Source organism: Tiliqua scincoides, chromosome 6 (genome assembly GCF_035046505.1).
Source record: "Tiliqua scincoides isolate rTilSci1 chromosome 6, rTilSci1.hap2, whole genome shotgun sequence".
NCBI classification, from domain to species: domain Eukaryota; kingdom Metazoa; phylum Chordata; class Lepidosauria; order Squamata; family Scincidae; genus Tiliqua; species Tiliqua scincoides.
In genome coordinates this window covers 77,066,278-77,087,417 of record NC_089826.1, presented here as the reverse complement: position 1 = coordinate 77,087,417, position 21,140 = coordinate 77,066,278, and the positions used below count along the sequence as shown (strand labels likewise).

The 21,140-nt window shown below is 42.4% G+C and overlaps 1 protein-coding gene across 1 annotated transcript in view; it reads right to left on the bottom strand.

The window, feature by feature from the left end:
- SEPSECS (Sep (O-phosphoserine) tRNA:Sec (selenocysteine) tRNA synthase) overlaps positions 1-21,140 on the bottom strand; it is a 38,923-nt gene that overhangs the window by 937 nt on the left and 16,846 nt on the right. The window contains exons 6-10 of the mRNA XM_066632059.1: positions 18,159-18,261; positions 13,194-13,323; positions 12,981-13,072; positions 1,613-1,706; positions 272-362 (exon numbers count right to left, since the gene is read on the bottom strand). Coding sequence (XP_066488156.1) covers positions 272-362; positions 1,613-1,706; positions 12,981-13,072; positions 13,194-13,323; positions 18,159-18,261 — 510 coding nt within the window. The remainder of the gene's footprint in view (positions 1-271; positions 363-1,612; positions 1,707-12,980; positions 13,073-13,193; positions 13,324-18,158; positions 18,262-21,140) is intronic.

Sequence of the window (21,140 nt, the reverse complement as noted above, 5' to 3'; positions counted from 1 at the left end):
GCTGCCTTGACCCTTTGGGGAGAAAGGCAGGACTAAAACATTGAATGAATGAATGAATGAATGAACACTAAGGTACTAATTCTATGTACACTTGTCTGCAAATACATTCCAAGAAGTCAGTGGGTTTTACTTCTTAGTCAGCATGCATAAGATCAGGCTACATGATCTCCCTGCCAGACTGTGAACATCTTTTAGGTCAACCTGGAGACCAACTACTACTGCTCATCAAAACTTGGATTCAATGTGTTTCTGAATATGAGATGACACCCACCTTGCTCCGGAAACTTGTCTGGTGAAAAGCATTGATCCAAGCTGTGTAATAGCTGCACCACTTTGTTCATCTAGGTTCTTGAGGGACATAGCTAAAAATACAAGGAGCTGTGTTTATGCAGAATTGCTTTAATGGGGAAAAATGACATTTTCATAAAGTTTTGGAAATGTTGTCTAAAATTAGCTGCAGTTTCATGAAATTTGACAAATCAAAAGGTAAAAAAAATATTGACACCAGAAGGTTTGATGACTCAGATCTCAATACAGTCTGGTCAGTGCTGACTTTCAATGTCAGAACTACGAGAACCTTGAATTAGATTCAGAAAGAAAGTGGAAGTCAATGAAGTTGATACAGTTTTGCAGTTAGGGGCTTCTTGCAGTGAATTCCCATTATTATTTTATTTTTATTTATTTTATTAATTTATACCCCGCCTTTTTGCCCAACGGGCACGTAAGGCGGCTTACAACTCCTTAAAAAATACAACATTAAAAACAATTTACAATAATTAAAAAATCTAAAAACAAACAAACCCCGTGGATTTTCATATAAAAAGCAAGAACGCCAGCCAGCCTGTCAACAATTAAAAGCTTTTTGAAATAAAAAAGGTCTTCAGTCCATGCCGAAACGTTAGCAACGAGGGAGCAGTTCTCAGTTCTAAGGGGAGGGTATTCCACAGTTTGGGGGCCACCACCGAGAAGGCCCTCTTCCTGGCCGCTGCCCCTCTCACATCTCTTAGTGGCGGCACAGTCAAAAGGGCCCCCCCCCAGATGATCTAAGAGCACGGGCAGGATTGTAGGGAAGGATTAAGAGCAGAATCATTAGCATTGTCCTGACCTCACCTTCTGAACATCTGAACACAGTACCCCCCCCCAATATCATGTGGATGAAAAGTGGTACATCTATAGCAGTACCACTATAGCAGTCTAACCTGAACATTATGGTGGTCAGTGTCCACCTTAAACAATAGGATAAAAAGTTCCTCCTCATGTCATCAGCTGATGAACACTAATACTCTACTTTTTCTCCATATGATATTAGGGGGCTTAGTCATGCCCACAATCCCACTGGGAAAATACATGCAGGCAACTACATGCACCTACAGTACCAGTAAGAACAACTGCAACGAGTTCCACAATCACAGCTGCCAAAAGAGCTTTGCAATCATGAGCCCCGTTCCACTGCACATACCAGTGAACACAAATCCACTTGCAGACATATGAGAAGACTCAGCAACAGTCCTGTCACGTTAAGGGAGAGAAGCAGCCACAGGGAATATAAAACCATCACCTTGCTGTATTCCACCACAGATTTCTTCAAATCATCCCATGATAGCTCACTAACCTAAGGAGATGGGGTTGTGAGGTGTGTTTAGCAATCTTTCACTGCAGGCTTCAGCTAACTTCTTCACTTCACTTGAAAGATAAGAGAACATATCCTAGACGGAAAGAAAAAGATCAACTGCTTTTTTATTCAGATCAGAATCCTTTATGTAACACATGTAACATATACAAGATAAGGTAAAGACAAGTAGAGAGCAAAAACCTAAACATATTTACAGCCAAACTTCCTTCTATGCAGCTCCGCTGGTTGCTGCAAGAGGACTACCACCAATTGACATTCTCCACTGAGAATCATTTAACACTTAGGAGATCTTAGCAGAATCGGGCAACCTCCCGATCACAGAGTCCAGTTGTCTTGAGCATATCTCAGCATAGAGGAGACAGTACAGAAAGACATGGATGATGCTCTCAAAACTATCCAATCCACACGGACAGCGTCTATCTGCATAGGAAATCTTTGGGAATTTCCCCAATAGAACAGTGGATAGCAGAACATTAAAAAGTGTAACAATAAGGTTCTGTGTTCCTGAGGACAATACATAAACTGGAGGTATGGGGCAGCATGGCCATGGGTTACCAAGGCCGTCAAACATATAGGGGAACAGACTTTGTTTGCTGCACAGTATAAGATCTGCATTTCAATATTGTTAAGTCTACGTTTAACACATTGAAACACCTCACGTTGGGTAAGCATGCCCAAGGAATCTAAGGACAGCTTAGCAGCAGTGAGTTTTTTTCCCCAGAAGGACCAGCCCAGATGGTCAGACCAGATCCAGAAGCAGCACATAAAGGAGGCTGGCAGTACTGCAACTGAAGTGAATGTGCAGCCAAAATGCCACTTAGCACACTGCTGGGAGCTGGGAGGAAGTGCCTGCCCGCTCCATCATATCTCCTGCCGCTCGCTGTCAGTGGGAGAGACCAAAACAAGATGGGCAGATCGGGTCTGGGAAAGGATTCAGTAGCAACAGTGCTGCCAATATCCTATCCTGTCTACAGATCCGATCCCGCAGTGTGGGTGCATGCAGACCTGCACTATGTAGTTAGCTAGTGCAGGTCTGAGTAGACCTCCCTCTGTGCCATGGAGGCTTATCCTTGGGTTCCCTTAGCTGGAGATCTCTGCAACTGCCTCCTCCACTATAGAATTCTGTAGCATTGCCCAGCAGCACTGCTGCATGGGTGGAGAGGGGAATGGATAAAATTTGGGCTGTACAGCCACAGGACAGGAAAGATCAAGTAGTCTCTGGTGAGACAAGCTTCTCCCTCATTTAGCGTTGTGCAATCTGAAGGAAGAACAGCCCCTATAACCAGTCCTCATAAAAACCAAGCAACGAAGAGATACAGAAAACAGGAGAAAAAATGGCAAATACAGTGCAGGCCCTCCCCCTCCTCTAGACACTTAATAAAATCCCTGAGCAAGGCTAGCAGAGGGAAACCCTAATCAAGCAGTTTGCAGAGCTGAGCTGCTAGGTGCTTATTACAGTCAGATATTAAAACAACTAATTCACAATATGTATGAGGCTGCCTGAAGCGACAGGATGAAACAAGGGGAACAAAACTGTAAACACCCCAGATTTATTTGATGTTCCGCATGTCGGGATTATTTTTTTCCCCATTTTAATAAAGCTTCTAGATCTTACAAGCAGCAAGCTAAGCAGATTATTATACAATAAATTAACAGCATCTTATATCTGGTGATACTTTTTCTGGGGGTCAAATCCATATCTAACCTCTATTAGGAAAGCTGGCTGTTTTGTAAGGAATTTATTAGGACTACACGCACAAGTCTTACTTAAAAGAAACGTAACTGAATTCCATTGATTTTTCTATACTGCTGGCATTACATTTAACTCGGATGCAGAAGAATCTTATCATACCAGAGGAGTATTGAACAACTTATTCACTAAATGTCAGCTGAATTTCCAGCGGGCGGGGTGGGGGGAGGGGGGGAGAAGACATTAGATTTTAAAAGCCAATAAAACAATGCTTCAGGCAAGGCCAGCAGCGAGTTCCAAAATGTGTTGCATTATCTTTCAGTCTTCCACAACTAATTCTTAACCATTACAACTGAAAATTGATTCCAGCCACCAACCAACCAAAGACAGTCAACAAATCACAAGTCGCAATTTTACAGAAAGGAATGAGTGATCTTACACGATTGTTGCTGTCGTGTTACACTGCTTAGCACAACACAAATGCTCCATTGGCAAATAGACTCTGAAGGGGATTCATGGTTTGGCATTATGAATAGAAGATGGCATGAGCTTCCCCCTCCCCTCGCTTGCTGAGATTGAAAATTGTTCAGCTTGAAATGGCACACGAAGCCACAATCCATGATTGGACTTTTCATGATTGGCACAGAAGGGTAGAATATTATTATTGGGGTAGTGAGAGACTGAGGTTCAACTCTGCTCATGCCCATTAAACTAAATCTGGTGGACATATCTCTGATATGTCCTTCCTAAAATGTAAAAGTAAGCTGGGAAAGTCACAGCTATAAGCAATGATTGAGATTCAAAGCCAAGCTCCACTTGTACATGTGGGCTTTTCGGCTTACAGCAGCCTCCCCAAAAAGACTGCAAAGGCTGGGAGCCTTCCAGAATATCAACATGTAAGATCCAAGAGTTGCTACTCGAAGTAAAGCTTGCTTCTCACCTGCTTTTCACTTGCACACACAAGAGGGTAGGGATCCTTTGATATATACCTAGTAAACCAAATTACCAAATTGAAACTTTCTGTGATAGCACAATACATTTATTCCATTGCAGCAGAGATTCCAAAAGGCTGTGAAGTGAGACAGTGTGGTACTGTCAACTAACTGCTGAACCTGGACTAGAAAGAAACGCATTCTTGCTTAGCCATGAAGCTGACTGGGTGAATAAGAGATTTCTGGCTGGCAAAAAGTGTGGAAAAAGGAGGAAAAGAGAGTTGCAAAGTGCTGTTTTGGAGGGAGAGAGGGAACTGATGTCGAGGATGAGCAGTGCTTAGCCATGTCACGTGTTTGCTTCCCTCCCTTCTGTTCTCTATAGGAATCCCCCATATCTGTGGGAAATAGTTCCTACTGCTAACGCAGTTACCGGAAATTGCAGATAGCAGTGAACCCTACAAGAACTGATTCACAAATTTCCCCCACCCTGCAAATGACTTATCTTTGTCTGACTGCAGCCCTCCTGTCCCCATCTCCTCTGTCTGTGTCCTGCTTGCAAATGCAAACAGGAAGAGCTAACAGAAAGTGGGTTGGAGGGCTGAAAACATACAGCATAAGTCATTTGCACAGTGGGGCGAATTTGTGAACCATGATAAGTGAAACTGCAGATATGGGGGGATGCCTGTATCAGTGAACAAAAATATATTACAAAATCTCCAGTACTTTCCCCAACTCTATAAAAACCTGCCATGACTCAGGCATTGAGTTAGGCATGCAAAGAGGATGAAACCTGTTCCTTTGCACCTTCAGCTGCCATTGTGGAGAGCAGGGAAGAAGCTGGGCTAGGCTGTCTGGTTCTGCTGCAGAGATTAACCTCCTCTCTGCAAGATGCAGTCTACGCTCTGTGTTGATGTGAGCTCAAATAACCTGCAATAAGGTTTGACGTGAAGATGAGGCAAGAAAAGGGAGAAAATTATTCTGATTTTTTAATAGCCTGGCTTCTTTTTTTGAGTAGGTGTAGTGGAACCAATATAGAAAAGAGCACTCAATGTCAAGCTATAAATAGCTCCTGCTGAGAGCATAATAGCTCTGCCTCAGCCTTCACAGAGCAAAAGGCAATAAACCATCACAATTAAGTTTTGCCGTTCAGGAACACACACATTCAAAGTACATAACAATAAATAAACAAACAAACAAATAAAAGAAGGACCGGTGGTTCTTATTTCTACAACAAATCCAATAACAGAAACATATTTACAACACTTAGGAAACCATGTTTATGGAGTCAAACTACATTTTCAGTAAAGGGAGTTGCTTCTTCAAAAAGACTGTAAAATATCTAATGCTTTATTCACTAACGAAGTCGCTTATTCAGTAACCTATTTCATGACTTTTAAACTGATATTCATTAAAGCTTCATCATTTGCCAAAGACCTGCCAAATTACTTGAGGTTCCCAGCAATTCTCAATATCCTCTAATGTATGCTTGCCGTCACTGTAAATCTAACCGTCCAATCAAGACCAATTTTACAGAAATACACTGTTGATTGATTTGATGCATTTGGGGTGGAATGGCGACAGGAAAAGCTGATTTCATTTTAAATTAAAAATTGTATACTTTACTCTGACTCCTGAAGACATTTTTAGTATGTAAGCGTAAGAATTATCTCCTTCAGAGGAGCCCACTGCCTGTGCATGAATCACTGATCTTTCTTTGCCCAGACAGTGACTCATACAGAGATTAAATGAGCAGACTCCTCTAGAGGCAGATAAGTGCCATCCATCAGCACTGAATAAATGATCCAATATGCTATTATAGCAGAATTGCTCCCCCCCCCAATATCACCAGGTGAATCAGAAGATCAGACAAGAGCAGTGAATCACAAAGAGATGCAGTGGGCAGCCTCCTCTGTGGGTAGGTACTCTGAGCTCACAAAGGCCTTTAATTACACAGGCCAACACACATTTTGCGGTCTTAAAATTTGGCGTTTGGGCCTCTTCAGCCTAGAAAAGAGATGCCTAAGGGGGGACATGATTGAGACATACAAAATTATGCATGGGAAGGATAAAGTGGATAGACAGATGCTCTTTACACTCTCATAACACCAGAACCAGGGGACACCAACTAAAAGTGAGTGTTGGGAGGGTTAGGACAGACAAAAGAAAATATTTCTTTACTCAGCGTGTGGTCAGTCTGTGGAACTCCTTGCCGCAGGATGTGGTGACGGCATCTGGCCTGGATGTCTTTAAAAGGGGACTGGACAAGTTTCTGGAGGAAAAATCCATTACGGGGCACAAGCCATGATGTGTATGCGCAACCTCCTGATTTTAGAAATGGGTTATGTCAGAATGCCAGATGCAAGGGAGGGCACCAGGATGCAGGTCTTTTGTTATCTGGTGTGCTCCCTGGAGCATTTGGTGGGGCCACTGTGAGATACAGGAAGCTGGACTAGATGGGCCTATGGCCTGATCCAGTGGGGCTGTTCTTATGGGTATATTTGGGGTGTTAATTTCAAAAATGGCATCAGATTTGCACTATCATGTCTCATTTTAGGGATATGGCATGACCTTGTTAGTGAATGGTTCAAGCAGATGCCTTGTGAGGAAGCTTACCATACATTTTGAAAAAAAGTTTTTCTGGTCCTCAGTTTTGCAAGCCTGTGTTATTTCTTTCTTTTGGCACACTCTTGTGTATCAGTACACATTTTAGAAATTACTGACCCGGTCTCTGTCTTGCAAATCTGACAGCAGAAGAAAATGAGGAGGCGGCACCATGTCACAGGTCACTTCCTTTCAAAATACCAACAATTAGCCTGCAGATCAGAGCTTGAATTTTTTATTTTCATTTTTAACAGGAGGCAGACAATGGCACAGACACATCACCCATGAATTAATGAAGAGGCTGCTATTTAAAGGTAACAGCATCACATTGCTTCCATCTAATCACACATAGGAATAGCTTAAGCTTACAGAAAAAGAAAAATTCAAAGACTTGAGAGATGCAAGGATTGAAGTGACATGAATGTGACTGACAATCCCTTAAAATGAGCAAATCAGAAAGTCTCTTCACAACATATCTAGAAAAGCAAACAGCAAAAAAGCTAAAAAGCAAAATGAGAAAACAGAAAAAAAACCCAGCGAAAAATTTAGAAAAACAGCAATATTTGCGCTGTACTGCCAAAAGCTAATCAATCATTACATTTCACAAAGCACTTTTATTATAAAAGAAAATTTTCTGCATACAAAATATAGCTGCTGTTGTCATTTTTTATTTCTTGCTGCATGTCCTGATTGCATTTTGATGTGCCACTAAATGAAGACTTCCGGTCTCATTTTTGGTGGTCCTAATTCTACAAATAGGATCTTTTCTAGATTTTTAGGAAGGGGCTAGAAGGCATCTTTTTAATCTCTGGCAGCTCCAAGTAGTGCAGAGAAAAATTCCTTGCTGAGTATCTGGAGAGCTGGTGCCAGTCAACAAGGACAAAATAGAGCTAGATAGACAAAATAGAGCCGGGCCTGTGTCAGTACTGAGCGACAGGAGGCATGGATTGACTAAAGAAGGACAAAGGGCTGTAGCTCAGTGGTGCATGCAAAATTTCTGCACGCAAAAGAGAACGCTCCTGGCAGCTCTCACACAACACCAGGGGGACATCCACTAAGTGTCAAGAAAGTCAGGACGAAGAAAATTTTTCTTTACCCACTGTGTGATTAGTCTGTGGAGCTCCTTGCCACAGGATGTGGTGATGGCACATGGCCTAGATGCCTTTACAAAGGGGCTTCAACAGATTTCTGGAGGAAAAGTTCATCACAGATTACAAGCCATGATGGGTATGTATAACCACCTGGTTTTAGAAGTAGGTTTTAGAAGTAGGTTACCTGGGACCGGTGCTTTTCAACCTCTTCATAAATGACCTGGAGACAGGGTTGAGCAGTGAAGTGGCTAAGTTTGCAGACGACACCAAACTTTTCCGAGTGGTAAAGACCAGAAGTGATTGTGAGGAGCTCCAGAAGGATCTCTCCAGACTGGCAGAATGGGCAGCAAAATGGCAGATGCGCTTCAATGTCAGTAAGTGTAAACTCATGCACATTGGGGCAAAAAATCAAAACTTTAGATATAGGCTGATGGGTTCTGAGCTGTCTGTGACAGATCAGGAGAGAGATCTTGGGGTGGTGGTGGACAGGTCAATGAAAATGTCGACCCAATGTGCGGCGGCAGCGAAGAAGGCCAGTTCTATGCTTGGGATCATTAGGAAGGGTATTGAGAACAAAACGGCTTGTATTATAATGGCGTTGTACAAATTGATGGTAAGGCCACACCTGGAGTATTGTGTCCAGTTCTGGTCGCCGCATCTCAAAAAAGACATAGTGGAAATGGAAAAGGTGCAAAACAGAGCGACTAAGATGATTACGGGGCTGGGGCACCTTCCTTATGAGGAAAGGCTACGGCGTTTGGGCCTCTTCAGCCTAGAAAAGAGACGCTTGAGGGGGGGACATGATTGAGACATACAAAATTATGCAGGGGATGGACAGAGTGGATAGGGAGATGCTCTTTACACTCTCACATAATACCAGAACCAGGGGACATCCCCTAAAATTGAGTGTTGGGAGAGTTAGGACAGACCAAAGAAAATATTTCTTTACTCAGCGCGTGGTCGGTCTGTGGAACTCCTTGCCACAGGATGTGGTGCTGGCGTCTAGCCTAGACGCCTTTAAAAGGGGATTGGACGAGTTTCTGGAGGAAAAATCCATTATGGGGTACAAGCCATGATGTGTATGCGCAACCTCCTGATTTTAGGAATGGGTTAAGTCAGAATGTCAGATGTAGGGGAGGGCACCAGGATGAGGTCTCTTGTTATCTGGTGTGCTCCCTGGGGCATTTGGTGGGCCGCTGTGAGATACAGGAAGCTGGACTAGATGGGCCTATGGCCTGATCCAGTGGGGCTGTTCTTATGTTCTTATGTTATCTCAGAATGCCTGGTCCAAGGGAATGGCAATAGGAAGCAGGAATCTTGTTGTCTTGTGTGCTCCCTGAGGCATCTGGTGGGCTACTGTGAGATAAAGGAAGCTGGACTACATAAGTCTTGGCCTGATCCAGTAGGATTCTTCTTACGTTTGTATGAGTTGGGAGAAAAAAGCCTGCCTGAGACACTAGAGCAGCCATTTTCAACCTTTTTCAGCTCACGGCACATTGACAAGGCACTAAAATTGTCAAGGCACACTACCAGTTTTTCACTTACATTAAATTACTACATTACAATTAATTTTTAATTAATATAATTAATACAATTAAATCATTACATGACAAAGGGCACAATCCTAACTAGGTCTACTCAGAAGTAAGTCCTATTTTGTTCAATGGGGCTTACTCTCAGGAAAGTGTAGTTAGGATTGCAGCCAAAGACTCACAAGAAGTGTGGAGAGTATGAAGTTTAGAATATATGTGATTCTGGAAAGGAGGAAAAATGTTGTTATTAAAGTGTAAAGCCAGAAAGTGCTGGCAAAGAGAGGTCAGACTGAGCACATAGTGGGGTGAGGGGCAACGAGGACACATGATTGAAAGAAGTGCAGGATTCAGCTGGAGTGGGGGGGGATAATGTGAGGAAAATGATTCTGGACCTTTGAAAGATACGGAGGAGTGAAGGGAGGGACAGTAAGAGAGGTGCTAACTTCGATTATGAGATTTGGGGGGGATGTGCCTGTGGGAGGGAGTGGGTTGGGGAGAAGTGCCAATTGCCTGCTCCTGTATTTAAGAAAAAAGAGTGCGACCAAAAGCCCAATCCCAGGCATGTCTACTCAGAAGTAAGCCCCACTATAGTCAATGGGGCTTACTCCCAGGTAAGTGTGGATAGGATTGTGGTCCAAAGCCCTTCCTCTGAAAGGCAAAAGACAAGGCAGGGAGGGTCGCTTTGGCAGTTGCAGGCAACTGCGGCAGGAAAAGGGACTTTCGTGGACCCTTCACCAGGCCAGCCAGTTCTTGGGCTGGTGGCCTCAGCAGACTTGATGTCACCCACTCGGGCTTCTCTAGCTGCCCAATCAGCATGCGGGGCGGACTTGATACCCAATCCTAGGTGTGTCTACTCAGAAGTAAGCCCCATAATGGTCAACGGGGCTTACTCCCAGGTAAATGGGGATCGGGTTGCAGCCTTCCTCTCGCTCAGCAGCAGGAGATGCAAAGCAGCAGCTGCTCCTTTTTCACCTGCTGCCGCCTGAAGGCTATTGCCTGCCTTCTCTCACCCCGCAGCACACCTGAGGCTGCCTCGTGGCACACCAGTTGAAAACCGCTGCACTAGAGGGTGACTGCTAGTCCCAGTACACAGTACTGAGCTGGATGGACCAGCTCCATCCAGTTCAGCTTCCTATATCCCTAGATCCTAAACCAGACCTGACCTGCAAAAATAGAGGGTGTTCTTTTTCTTGCAACCGTCTACCTTATTTACAGTCTCTTAAAGTACATTCAGGAGAATAAAGAGCTTTTCTGAACTTACCACTCCAAACACCAGGTGTGTGTGTGTTGGGGCAACTATACGTTTTAAAGTTTTTTTTGTTTTCTTTTTCCCCCAAAAATGAGCCTCTAACCATAAAAAGCTAGCCTATGAGGACAAAAAGTTCATCCTAGCCTTCTCCCCAATATGCTGCATTCAGGGAGTCTTTTTTGCGGGGAACCATTCAAATTATGCAGTTACCTCCTCCTTCCAATCTGAAATGATACAGCCTAAGAAGTTTATCATTTGATTCTGTAAGCTCAAAAGGCAGCAAAGTCACATCAATAGGTCTCATACTAGCCATTTGCAGTGGGTTAGGAGCACAGGTTAAAGACTGCACTGTGAGGCGTGCATATGTTAAGGGTGCCAAATCAAAACTACACTTCCAGCTTTACTTCTCATGTTTCCTAGGGTTTCAGGGCTTTGCAGGATGATTAATGGATAGGTGGCCAAGTAGTCCCTCTGCACCTTCAGACACATCTGAATGTTAAACACTTGTCTGTACCCCTGCAAGACTGAATGTTGCACAGAGACTGCACTTGTGCACATTTTTGATTATCCTCAGCTAAGGATCAATAAGGAAAATTGTGCCCTATTGATCTTATTACATCTTGAAGCAGCCTCATTTATCACATGGTGATGGCATCTCAACTGCAGAACATGGCTGGGTACAGAAATATTCCCAAGCAATTGGGAAGTCCCATAGGGTCGCCAGGGAGTCCTATAGGGTGATGTTGGATGATTGCAAGCAATCTCTCAGAACCTGCCTGCAGGACTCAGATTCCCCACCCCCTGTTGTGATTAAGGTGTACACAAAACAGGCTGAACTAGACTGTGTGAAGTGATCAATACAATGGTAGCATCCAACACTTTTTTCAACAGTACCTCATGGACTCATCTATTTGGGTTTCTGGCTATAGAAACTTAATTTAGGCAAACCAACTTCCCATATATATTAGTATATAAATGCCTTAAATTTAAATGCCTTAAAACTAATGCCTTAAATTGGCCCTCAAAACATGAGTTGATTTATACTCAGGTCAATGCAGCAGAAAATGCTTCTAAGAGTAACTGCTTGATGATGTGGAGTGAGGACTGGGCTGAGAAGGACACATGGGAGTGGGTTTAAAAAATGGAACTATTTTACTTTGTTCTGATGCCATTCAGAGAGCTATTCTCCAAACAGGAAGGGAGGTGAAGGTGCTTATGAGAATTGTAGTCTTTGTGAGGGTTGCTGCTATGGAAGTACAGTACTGTAATCTGCACAAAGCCTACAACCCCCATAAGTGCCTTCATCTCTCTTCGTGCTTGGAGAATAGCTCTGTTTCTGTGCTGCTTCAGAACAAGGTTAAATGGCTCCAGGTTGTTTTTGTGTTGTTGTTTTTTGCTTTCTGTTGCTGCCTCAGAACAATTACTGTTAAGTCATTTTCAAAGAATTTCATACATCCCTAAGTTTTACCTTCCGCTTATCCACAGATCATAGCAAATTCTATTATTTTGGCTTGCAACTTCCCCTCAACTTATTCATGAGACAGGCTTACACACAAGTATATACACTAACCCCAAAGCAAAACAAGACAAATTAAATGAAACCTTGAGCCTTTATAAAGGACTAAGAAATGCTGTTCCCAGATAAAACTTACTGGATGGTCTTGGAGTAAGTCATGTCTCAGCCTGATCTACATTACTAGAGTGCTAAGAAGTTATATTCATCAGCCTGAGCTCCTAGGGAAAGGGGCAATATAGAAACAGGACATGTATTGGGACAATGGAGCCTTGGTTGCAGTTGTATCCATTCATCTTATTTGTAAATAATGAGCTGTTGTTAAAATGTTTTTCTGAAAGAAATACATAATTTTGGTCATATTTAAATACACTACAGTCCCCTCTGTATGTGATTTTGTGATTATGTGATTTGTGTTATGTGATTATGTGTTTGTGTTATGTTTGTGTTATGTGATTAAGTTTTAAATGAAGTTTCATTATTGTATCTTTCCAACCTGCTTGGTGTTACATTTTTGTATGTTTTTCCTTTCTTTTCCTACAAAACAGAAAGCTTTCTCCCTTCTTTTAATAAAAACATAGTTTAAAAAACAAGAACTGCCTAGCTGCAGTCATGAATGCTTTATGTACATAAGGTTCCTACTGCTGCCCATAAGCTGCTCATGCTCCACAAGTGTTCCTTACACAAACATTTCAACCTCATTCTGTAAATTTGCTATCAGTTAATTTTGAAAAATTACCTTCCTTTCTTTTAGCAGCTGTTGATACCCCTTTGTGCCCAAGGACAGCAATGTAATGAGAACGTCTAATGAAGGAGAGGCCGATGCTCTCCCTGAGGAAAAATTAAAATTACAAATCATTTTTTAAAAACACAGATATTGCTAGTTGAGGAAAATAAGATTTTAAAGAATTGTTTTGTTTCCTAAAGAAAAAGTCATTCAAGAACTAGGTACCTGGATACATTTTGCTGATCTCCTGTATGAAGGAGTCACTGAAGCCAGCAATGATAGCGCCACCTACTGGAACCATAAAATTCTTGTCCAAACTTTGCACAAAAGCATCTATTCTGCCTCTTCGTGCTCCCTAAAAAGACAGGCACAGAATCAAGACAAGAAGGCAACATGGCTTCTATATTATAAATATGTACAGTTGCTCCTTAAACATTTAAAAGAACATAACATTAGGGTTCATATGTACAATTCGCTTGAAAAGGTCTCCTGTGCAAGCCCCACTGAAACAGAGAGCTGCCATGCTCTTGTGAAGCTTCCATTCATTTAAATGAAACTTTCACTGAAGAAATTTGCAATGGATTTTGTCCTGATTTGTTCACAAGGGCTCCTTTGGGAATTGTTGCAATTAGCTGTTTTGTAAAACAATGTAAAGTAATAAAGTCTACAGCTAAAATGGATATGCCACAACTACATCATTTTTTCAAGACATGTTTGGATTTCAGAGATATAATGTCTGTTGAGTGAAAGACCTGCGTAAGACCACAAATACTCTTTGCAACAGTAATATGGGGATGTACCATCTATAAATTGATCTGGACATGAATCATGAAGGATATCAGTTTAAACCACGAAGGATAACAGTTTTTCTTTTCTATAAATGTATGGTCTTCCACAGATTGTCCCTCATTGGAGATTTTCAAGCAGAGGCTAGATATCCACCTTTCAGGGATGCTCAGGGGTTGGATTACTTTACCTCCAAAGGGACCTTCCAACTGTAACCTTTTTTGAGTCTATGACTGGTACTGGGGGAGGGGGGCAGGGAATCAACTTGCCATATTGGGCCCACCAGATGGGTCTTTGATCAGTACCAACCTGGCCAACTTTCACAGCAGTGCCGGGGGATGGGGGCGTAAAGGGGGCAATTTGTACCCAGGGTCAGAAAGGAGGCCCAGGAGCCAAAGAAGGGGGCCCAGAAATTTCCTGGGTTCTTACATTTTCCAATCTCACCCAGACTCACTGCCCACAAGGGATGCTGGGGGGCATTACTGTGGGCACACGGTGACGACTACTGCCACAAGCCATATACACCAGGCCCAGGAATACATATATTCCTTAATTCCATACATCTGGGAGGAAACTGACCTGCTACAATAGCTCTTTGGCTTGTGGATCTAACCATGAAGAAGTAAGTGTATAGGAGCTCAGTGACACAGCTGTGGGACTGCAGCTACTGCAGAAGTCAGTTTTGGTGTACACAGGACACTTTCCATTCTAGTGAGAGTCTAAATATAATGATACCTGTATTGTATTATTATTATTGATACTAATCTCCTGCAATGATTTTCTATATTTGAAAGATTTTAGAGACTGTTTGGTTTTCCATATTACTGTATCTAGCTGTCAAAGCCAGGCAGGCAGGTAGACCTGAGCTCTGCATTGGGATGACTGGTAGACCTGAACTCCAAAGTCTATTCCAGCTGTTGCCACTTTCCCCCTGCCTGTTTTGCCCCCATTCTGCCCATTCCCATTACCACCCCCACTCTTTCACCCCTCCCTCTCTGGGAAGGGGCCCAAAAGAAACTTTGTACCCCCCTCAGAGGCCCTGTTTCACAGCACCCCTGATCTTAAGGAAAATCAGCTGCCATACTAGTGGGAAGCCCAGCTGGACATTAATATACCTGCATTCCAGATTGTAACACAGAATCCCTATGGAATTTTAAAGATGAGCAGATTCTTCAACAGAAATAATCTGCATTTAATAGCAATTGCTGCTATGGTAACTATTTCTTTATCCACAGAACATATCTTTTTCCATTCAAAAGAGAAAAAATTCAAAATAAAGGTGACCTCTTTCAATGGTTATGCATACATCATAAAAAACAGGTACATGCTAGAAAATTGCATGTGACCCAGCGGACTAATGTACCAGTTGTGCTACTCAGTATTTCTTGACAAGGCTATCATTAGAAATGATTTATTATTTCTATTATAGGTGATGTAGAAGCTAAATTGTTCTTTGCATTTTGATTGTGGTATGTTTAGCTCTACAGAGGAGATTTCCACCACAGAAATATTAATTTAGCTGGGGCCATTACAGCCAGTACTGCAAACATGGCTTTGTGGGTGGACAACCACCACCCACCCTGCTTCTCTTTGCTCCACACATGCACCCCTACCTCACTTCCAGTGTTGAGACCATGGTACAGCTGGAGAGAAAGAAAGTTCACTCAGGAAGCATAGCTCACCTAGACCAGTTCTTATTTTCCACAGCTCACCAAGGCAACCACTGAGGCAATCAAAGACTGTAGTATAGTGGGCCCTTGGTATCCGAAGGAGATCGGTACCAAGACTGCCTGCAGATACTGAATTTTGTGGATAATTAAATCTGTGGCTGGAGGACCTCAGAAGACCTCCCAAATACAGCCAGAAGTCATCGGAAGTGAATTCTGGTTGCATGTTGGATATCTTCTGAGGCCCTCCAGCCATGGGGTCAGCATCCATCGATACTGAAATCTGTGGATGACAAGTCTGTGGATAAGTAGGGTCCACTGTACATAGCTTTCCTCTTCATTATGTCACTCACTGTTCCATATCCCCAAAAGCCCTTTCCTCTCGACATCTGGACTTCTCATTCCGGTCTGGTGCAGACTTAACACTAAATCCTGCACATTGAGCAGGACATCTGCCCCTCTCCACACATACAACAAATTCTCCCCTCCCTTCCCTATTAGCACTGATTAGTTTCAAGTTGCTACCCACTGTTCTCCCCAAGGTCAGAATTTAAAACCATACTTTGAAGTGGGCTTGCAAATCATGGATATGAGAAGACTGTGGAGATAACAGTTAATGCTAAGCCACATGGACTAGGGACTGTCCAGTAACAGGAGAAATTGCTCAAGAGAGGGGCGATGGAGTACATGCCCTTGAGGATGGCTCCTAATTTGCAAATCATGGGTTTTCATATAATTAGCCTGCATAGGACCTCAGACAAAGCAGCACTTTAAAATGTACCTTTGTATCTGTGCTTTCACCTCATGATTGCCTGCTTCTGTGTCATCTTTACTTTCCATTATCTCTGTATCAATTCTGAAATATAGGCCTTTAGGCAAAGCCTGTAACATTTTAACTTTTTGTGTAGCATGCAGACTGTTCACATGTTATACATAATACATTACATACAGGTGTGCTCCCCCATATCTATGGGGGTTCATTCTAGAACCCCCCGCAGTTAAGTGAAACAGTAGATACAGGGTCCCTCCGTATAATAAAAGAAGATCAAACTTCTTCACAAGCAACTATGTTTTGTAATACCTGAAATAAAAAAGTGTTCACAAGATGAGAAAACAGACCTCTCTCTCTCTCTCTCTCTCTCTCTCTCTCTCTCTCTCTCTCTCTCTATATATATATATAGAGAGAGAGAGAGAGAGAGAGAGAGAGAGAGAGAGAGAGACAGACAGACAGACAGACAGACAGACAGACAGACATATATAATTTTTAAATTTTGACTAAAGAAAGCAGTTTGTTTAGGAAAACTGACTAGTCAGACTGTAAGATAAGCACTGCTGATGCAGAAAAATTCCACAGCACTGATGCTCAGATACACAAGAATGAACTGAGGGAAGGAGCATGAGACCCCCTAACCCAGCAGGCTTCCCCTTCATGTGCCAGTAAAGGACAGATGTCCATTCAATCTGCTGCTTCTCACTGCATATACTGTACATAACCTGTACATCAGTGTGATTGTACAGGAACACCTGCAGAACAACCACAGCAAATCTAAGGATTGTATCTCAGCATTTTCAAAAGTAACTCTAAAGGGCCAGTTCTCATATTTAGCAATGGATCATCCAAGGGGGAAGAGTCTACAAAACAGCAACTTTACACATTATTTTTGTATGAGGAAATGTTTGTATGTTTATCCAAATGGAAAAGACATATTACCATGTTGGGGAAGTTGCTGGAAGTAACTCTAATATTGGATAAACTGATTGGTTCATAATGCCACCCATCTTAGAAAAGATGGGTAACAAAGGGCGCAATCTTAACTCCTGGTTAAGACCACAACTGCCTTGTGCCAGCCTGAGGGTGCTGCAAAAGTGCACTTCCGTTGAGTTGAGAGGCCAAATCCAAATTCAAATCCAGGTCAAATCCAGCCTTCGCTGCACCAGCGGCAGATAAGCCAAGGTGGGAGTTTGGGGAGGGCGTTCTGTGGTGGGGGGAAGGCGGGAAGCAAGCAGGCTGGTGAGCAGACTGGGCTTGGGAAGGGGATGGGACCAGAATATGTCACTTAGGCCTGATCCTAACCCCCCTCCCAGGTGGCCTGGCCTTACACTGGGCTGCTCAGATCTGTGCCACCTATTTCAATGGTAGAGATCCAAGTAACCCCATTGGGTGGCTGCTGGGTTACTGGGATGGGCTGCTTGGTAAGGGGAATTAATTCCCATTAAACCAAGTTGCACTGCAACCCAGTCCAACTCTGCTCTGAATACAGCACAGGCCACTGTGGCCTGCCTGTTCCAGCACAGGTTAGGATTGGGCTGCCCATTACATAATGCATTTATATAGCATTTTTTTTAAGTGTTCAGATCCTTCACATATCTATCTCATACCAGCACTCTTTACAATCTCTCACAGACGTGTTAGCTGTCCTTCTATTCCTATTTTAAGTCTCCTTAGGTGTTTCCCTTCCAAGCAGCCAGAAAAATTGGATCCAAAGAAGCAGAAAGCATAAACAAACATGGGAAGAAAATCAGCAGGAGGCCAGCAGGTACACTAACTCCATCCAGCCTTTCTGCCTCTCACCAGGGAAGCCCTCAGAAATATCCAGTGTCAAACAAAAGAAAATGTACTTCTTTCTTTTTAAATTCCCCAAAAGTATAACATAGCCAACAAATAAGGTGAGAGAGGCACACATTTTGCAAGTAATTCTAAAGAGATGAGACCCACTTTTGAAGGAAACAGCCCTACCTGTTGAATGAGGTGCATACATTTGGAAGACTGAACTCCATATGCATTATTGACAATGTGGGGGATGTCATATCTTGCACAGATCTCAGCCAGTTCTTCTAATCTGCAAACAAAAAATTGAGTTTGAACAAAGGCAGACAAGGGCAGACAATTCATAGGAAGCCAAGTCCAAAATGATAAATGAAGAGAAAAGAAAGTTGTTTGGCTAATAATTGCACCCTCGTCAATGCCCTGCTATTCTGGATGGAAACTCTAACTGGGATTCTTTAGGTCACAGCAAGGGGCTTATAAAAACCAGGTAGAATGTTGCCTTTTTCTTTGAACAGTGAATCACTAATGCATCCCACAACGCACTTTTGCAGCTCCCCACAGTTTCAAACACAATATGCATCAGGAGGGGGTGCTATTTTGAGACCAATATCCTCTAGAAGTCATGGAACTAGTTTCATAGTTCTTTACAACATGGTCCCAACAGCACAGTTAGATTCTCAGTTGTTTTTACTAACAAACAGTATTTGGAGCAAGAATTCTCACACATCTACAGTTTCAAAAGTACTTATTTTATGTTGCAGCCACTGAAATAACAGATGCTGCTATTTACAGCTGATTCCTGACTACCCTTCAAAGAGCCAATATTATATCACAATGCAGGTAGATCATCCCTTATCCCTTAATAAAAACTTTCTGTAGTGTGAACACTAGAAGACCTTGTGCTCATTCTCACATACAATGCTAGTACTGACTGTAAGTCCTATTCTCTGCTCTATGGTGTGTCTCTGTAAAGACATTGTTGAAAAATGACAGAGGCCAGCAGACACCCATATGAGTAACAGTAAAAAGAGCAAGAGGAAGCATTTCTCATTATACTTATGCAATTATTCTGAAATCCAGACAAAACCATAATCCAGACATCTTCCTGTCCCAAGCAGTCCAGATAAAGAATACTCAACCTGCAAATGCAGGGTTGGCCAATCCATGAGGCCAACTGATGTGCTCACCACAGGCGGTAGAGGGGCAGGAGACATCTACTTTTGTCTACTTGCTTGTCTCCACTGATTTGCCTCTTCTTTGTCCCTCTGAATTAGAAGAGTAGGACAGAGGAGAAGTGTGGTGGAGAAGAGAGCAGAGGGCTAGAGTGTCAAAGGAGCAGAAGTAAGGGGGGGCACATTTCGCATGTCACCTCTGGAGCCAGGAAGTCTTGGACCAGCCCTGATCCAATGCAAAGTTAGGTGCATTAAAGGCCATTTAAGTCAATGGGCTTAAGAATACCTGTGCTGAGTTGTAGAGCAAGCATGTCAAAGTTATAGGTGCTTGTATGGAATAATAACACAGGCCTACAAAATTGAGGGTCAGAAAAGTTTTCCCCAAACTTTATGGTAGTTTGATATGAATTTGGGGTGCCAATTCAAAAAAATGGTATCCATTTTGCCCTATCACATCTGGTTTTGGAGATATAGCATTGCCTCATTAGTGAATGGTTCAAGCAGCTTCCACATGAGGAAGCCATGGTGTAGGCTTCCTCATGAGGAAGCTGCTTGAACCATTCACTAAAGAGGCTATGCTGTATCTCCAAAACTAGACATGATAGGGCAAAACGGATGCCAATTTTTTGAATCAGCACCCCAAATATACCCAGAAATTGGTGTAACGTTTAAGGAAGCAAAATGTTCGTTGGCCTGTGTAACTGCATGTGGTTTGAAACTCTTGAGGGGGCACAACTGACCCCTGTACCTTCCCTAAACAGCACTCATAACTTGAAAAAAAAAGTTTAAATATTATTTATATTCAAAAGAAGACTACTGGAAACTATCATAAAACTATCATTTGATAGTGATAAGAACTATGATACAAGAACTATCATTTGAGATATATAAAAATGAATTTTATAAGGTTGTTGCAGTGGGGGTCATCTTGTTGAAAAGACAAATGTGTGACCTTCGGGGGCTGACAGCAGACCTTTAATAAAAAAAGTTCCTTCAAATGCCATTGAATATTTTAAATTCATAGCCTCAGGCATGTGATAGACCACAGCAATGTACCTGGGGAAAAGGTGGCAGCAGAAGAATGAAAGGTAAATTGCAATGGCCTGAGATCAGGTCATTTTTATTTTCATACCTGTTATTCAAGTTAGTAAATTTTCCAACTCAGTTTTGGCAATGCTCATGGCAAAAGGACAGAATTATTAGTCCTACTTTATACTTCTTTTTTTAAGCACAGCTGCTCAAATTTATAGCAAATCGATAAATCAACAATATAGGTAATATCCAATTTGAACTATCCTGGACTAATATACAGCAAGAGAAAAAAAAAATCTTTGCTCAGAAGTTTACCTTTTATGTGTCTGCATTTCTAAATGCAATGACTTTCAGAGGAATACTGGGACTTCCAAGTGGCAAAGTAACTTGAGGCAGAACTAGACAGAGAGGTCATAATCCAATGGCTAAACATGACAAGGATGGCCAGGAGTGGTGATTTCGCTCTATGTCATTTGAGCTCAATTTATTCTTGCACTGTATCAGTACCTTTCAAACTTTCTTCCTTCAGGGAATCTCACCACATTGGCTTGTCTACCATGGAATTCCTATGGGTTACAAAGGATTTGGGGGTAGGTTGCAGGGTACATTCTATTCATGGACTGATCAGACCTGTTGTGCCTTGCCACAGCCTGTGTAAATTAAGAGTGACGGGCAGCCTGATTTATATGCCCTACAGCCAGTGCTACAACCACAGCACCAGCAGTGGGTGTTGCAAACATGCTACTGCAAAATACATATTTTGTGACTAAGAACAATTATTCCCAGTATACCCCATCACTATATCAAAAACACTAGTTGAAAAAACAACCCTATTTGTGGGGATAGTTTCTGAAGACTGTGACTGCAGTAACAATTTATTAGTCTCTCAAGTCACATCTTTATCTCTCATTCGCACACATAAAATAAAATACTACTAACTGCTTACACACAGAAATGTAATAGAATT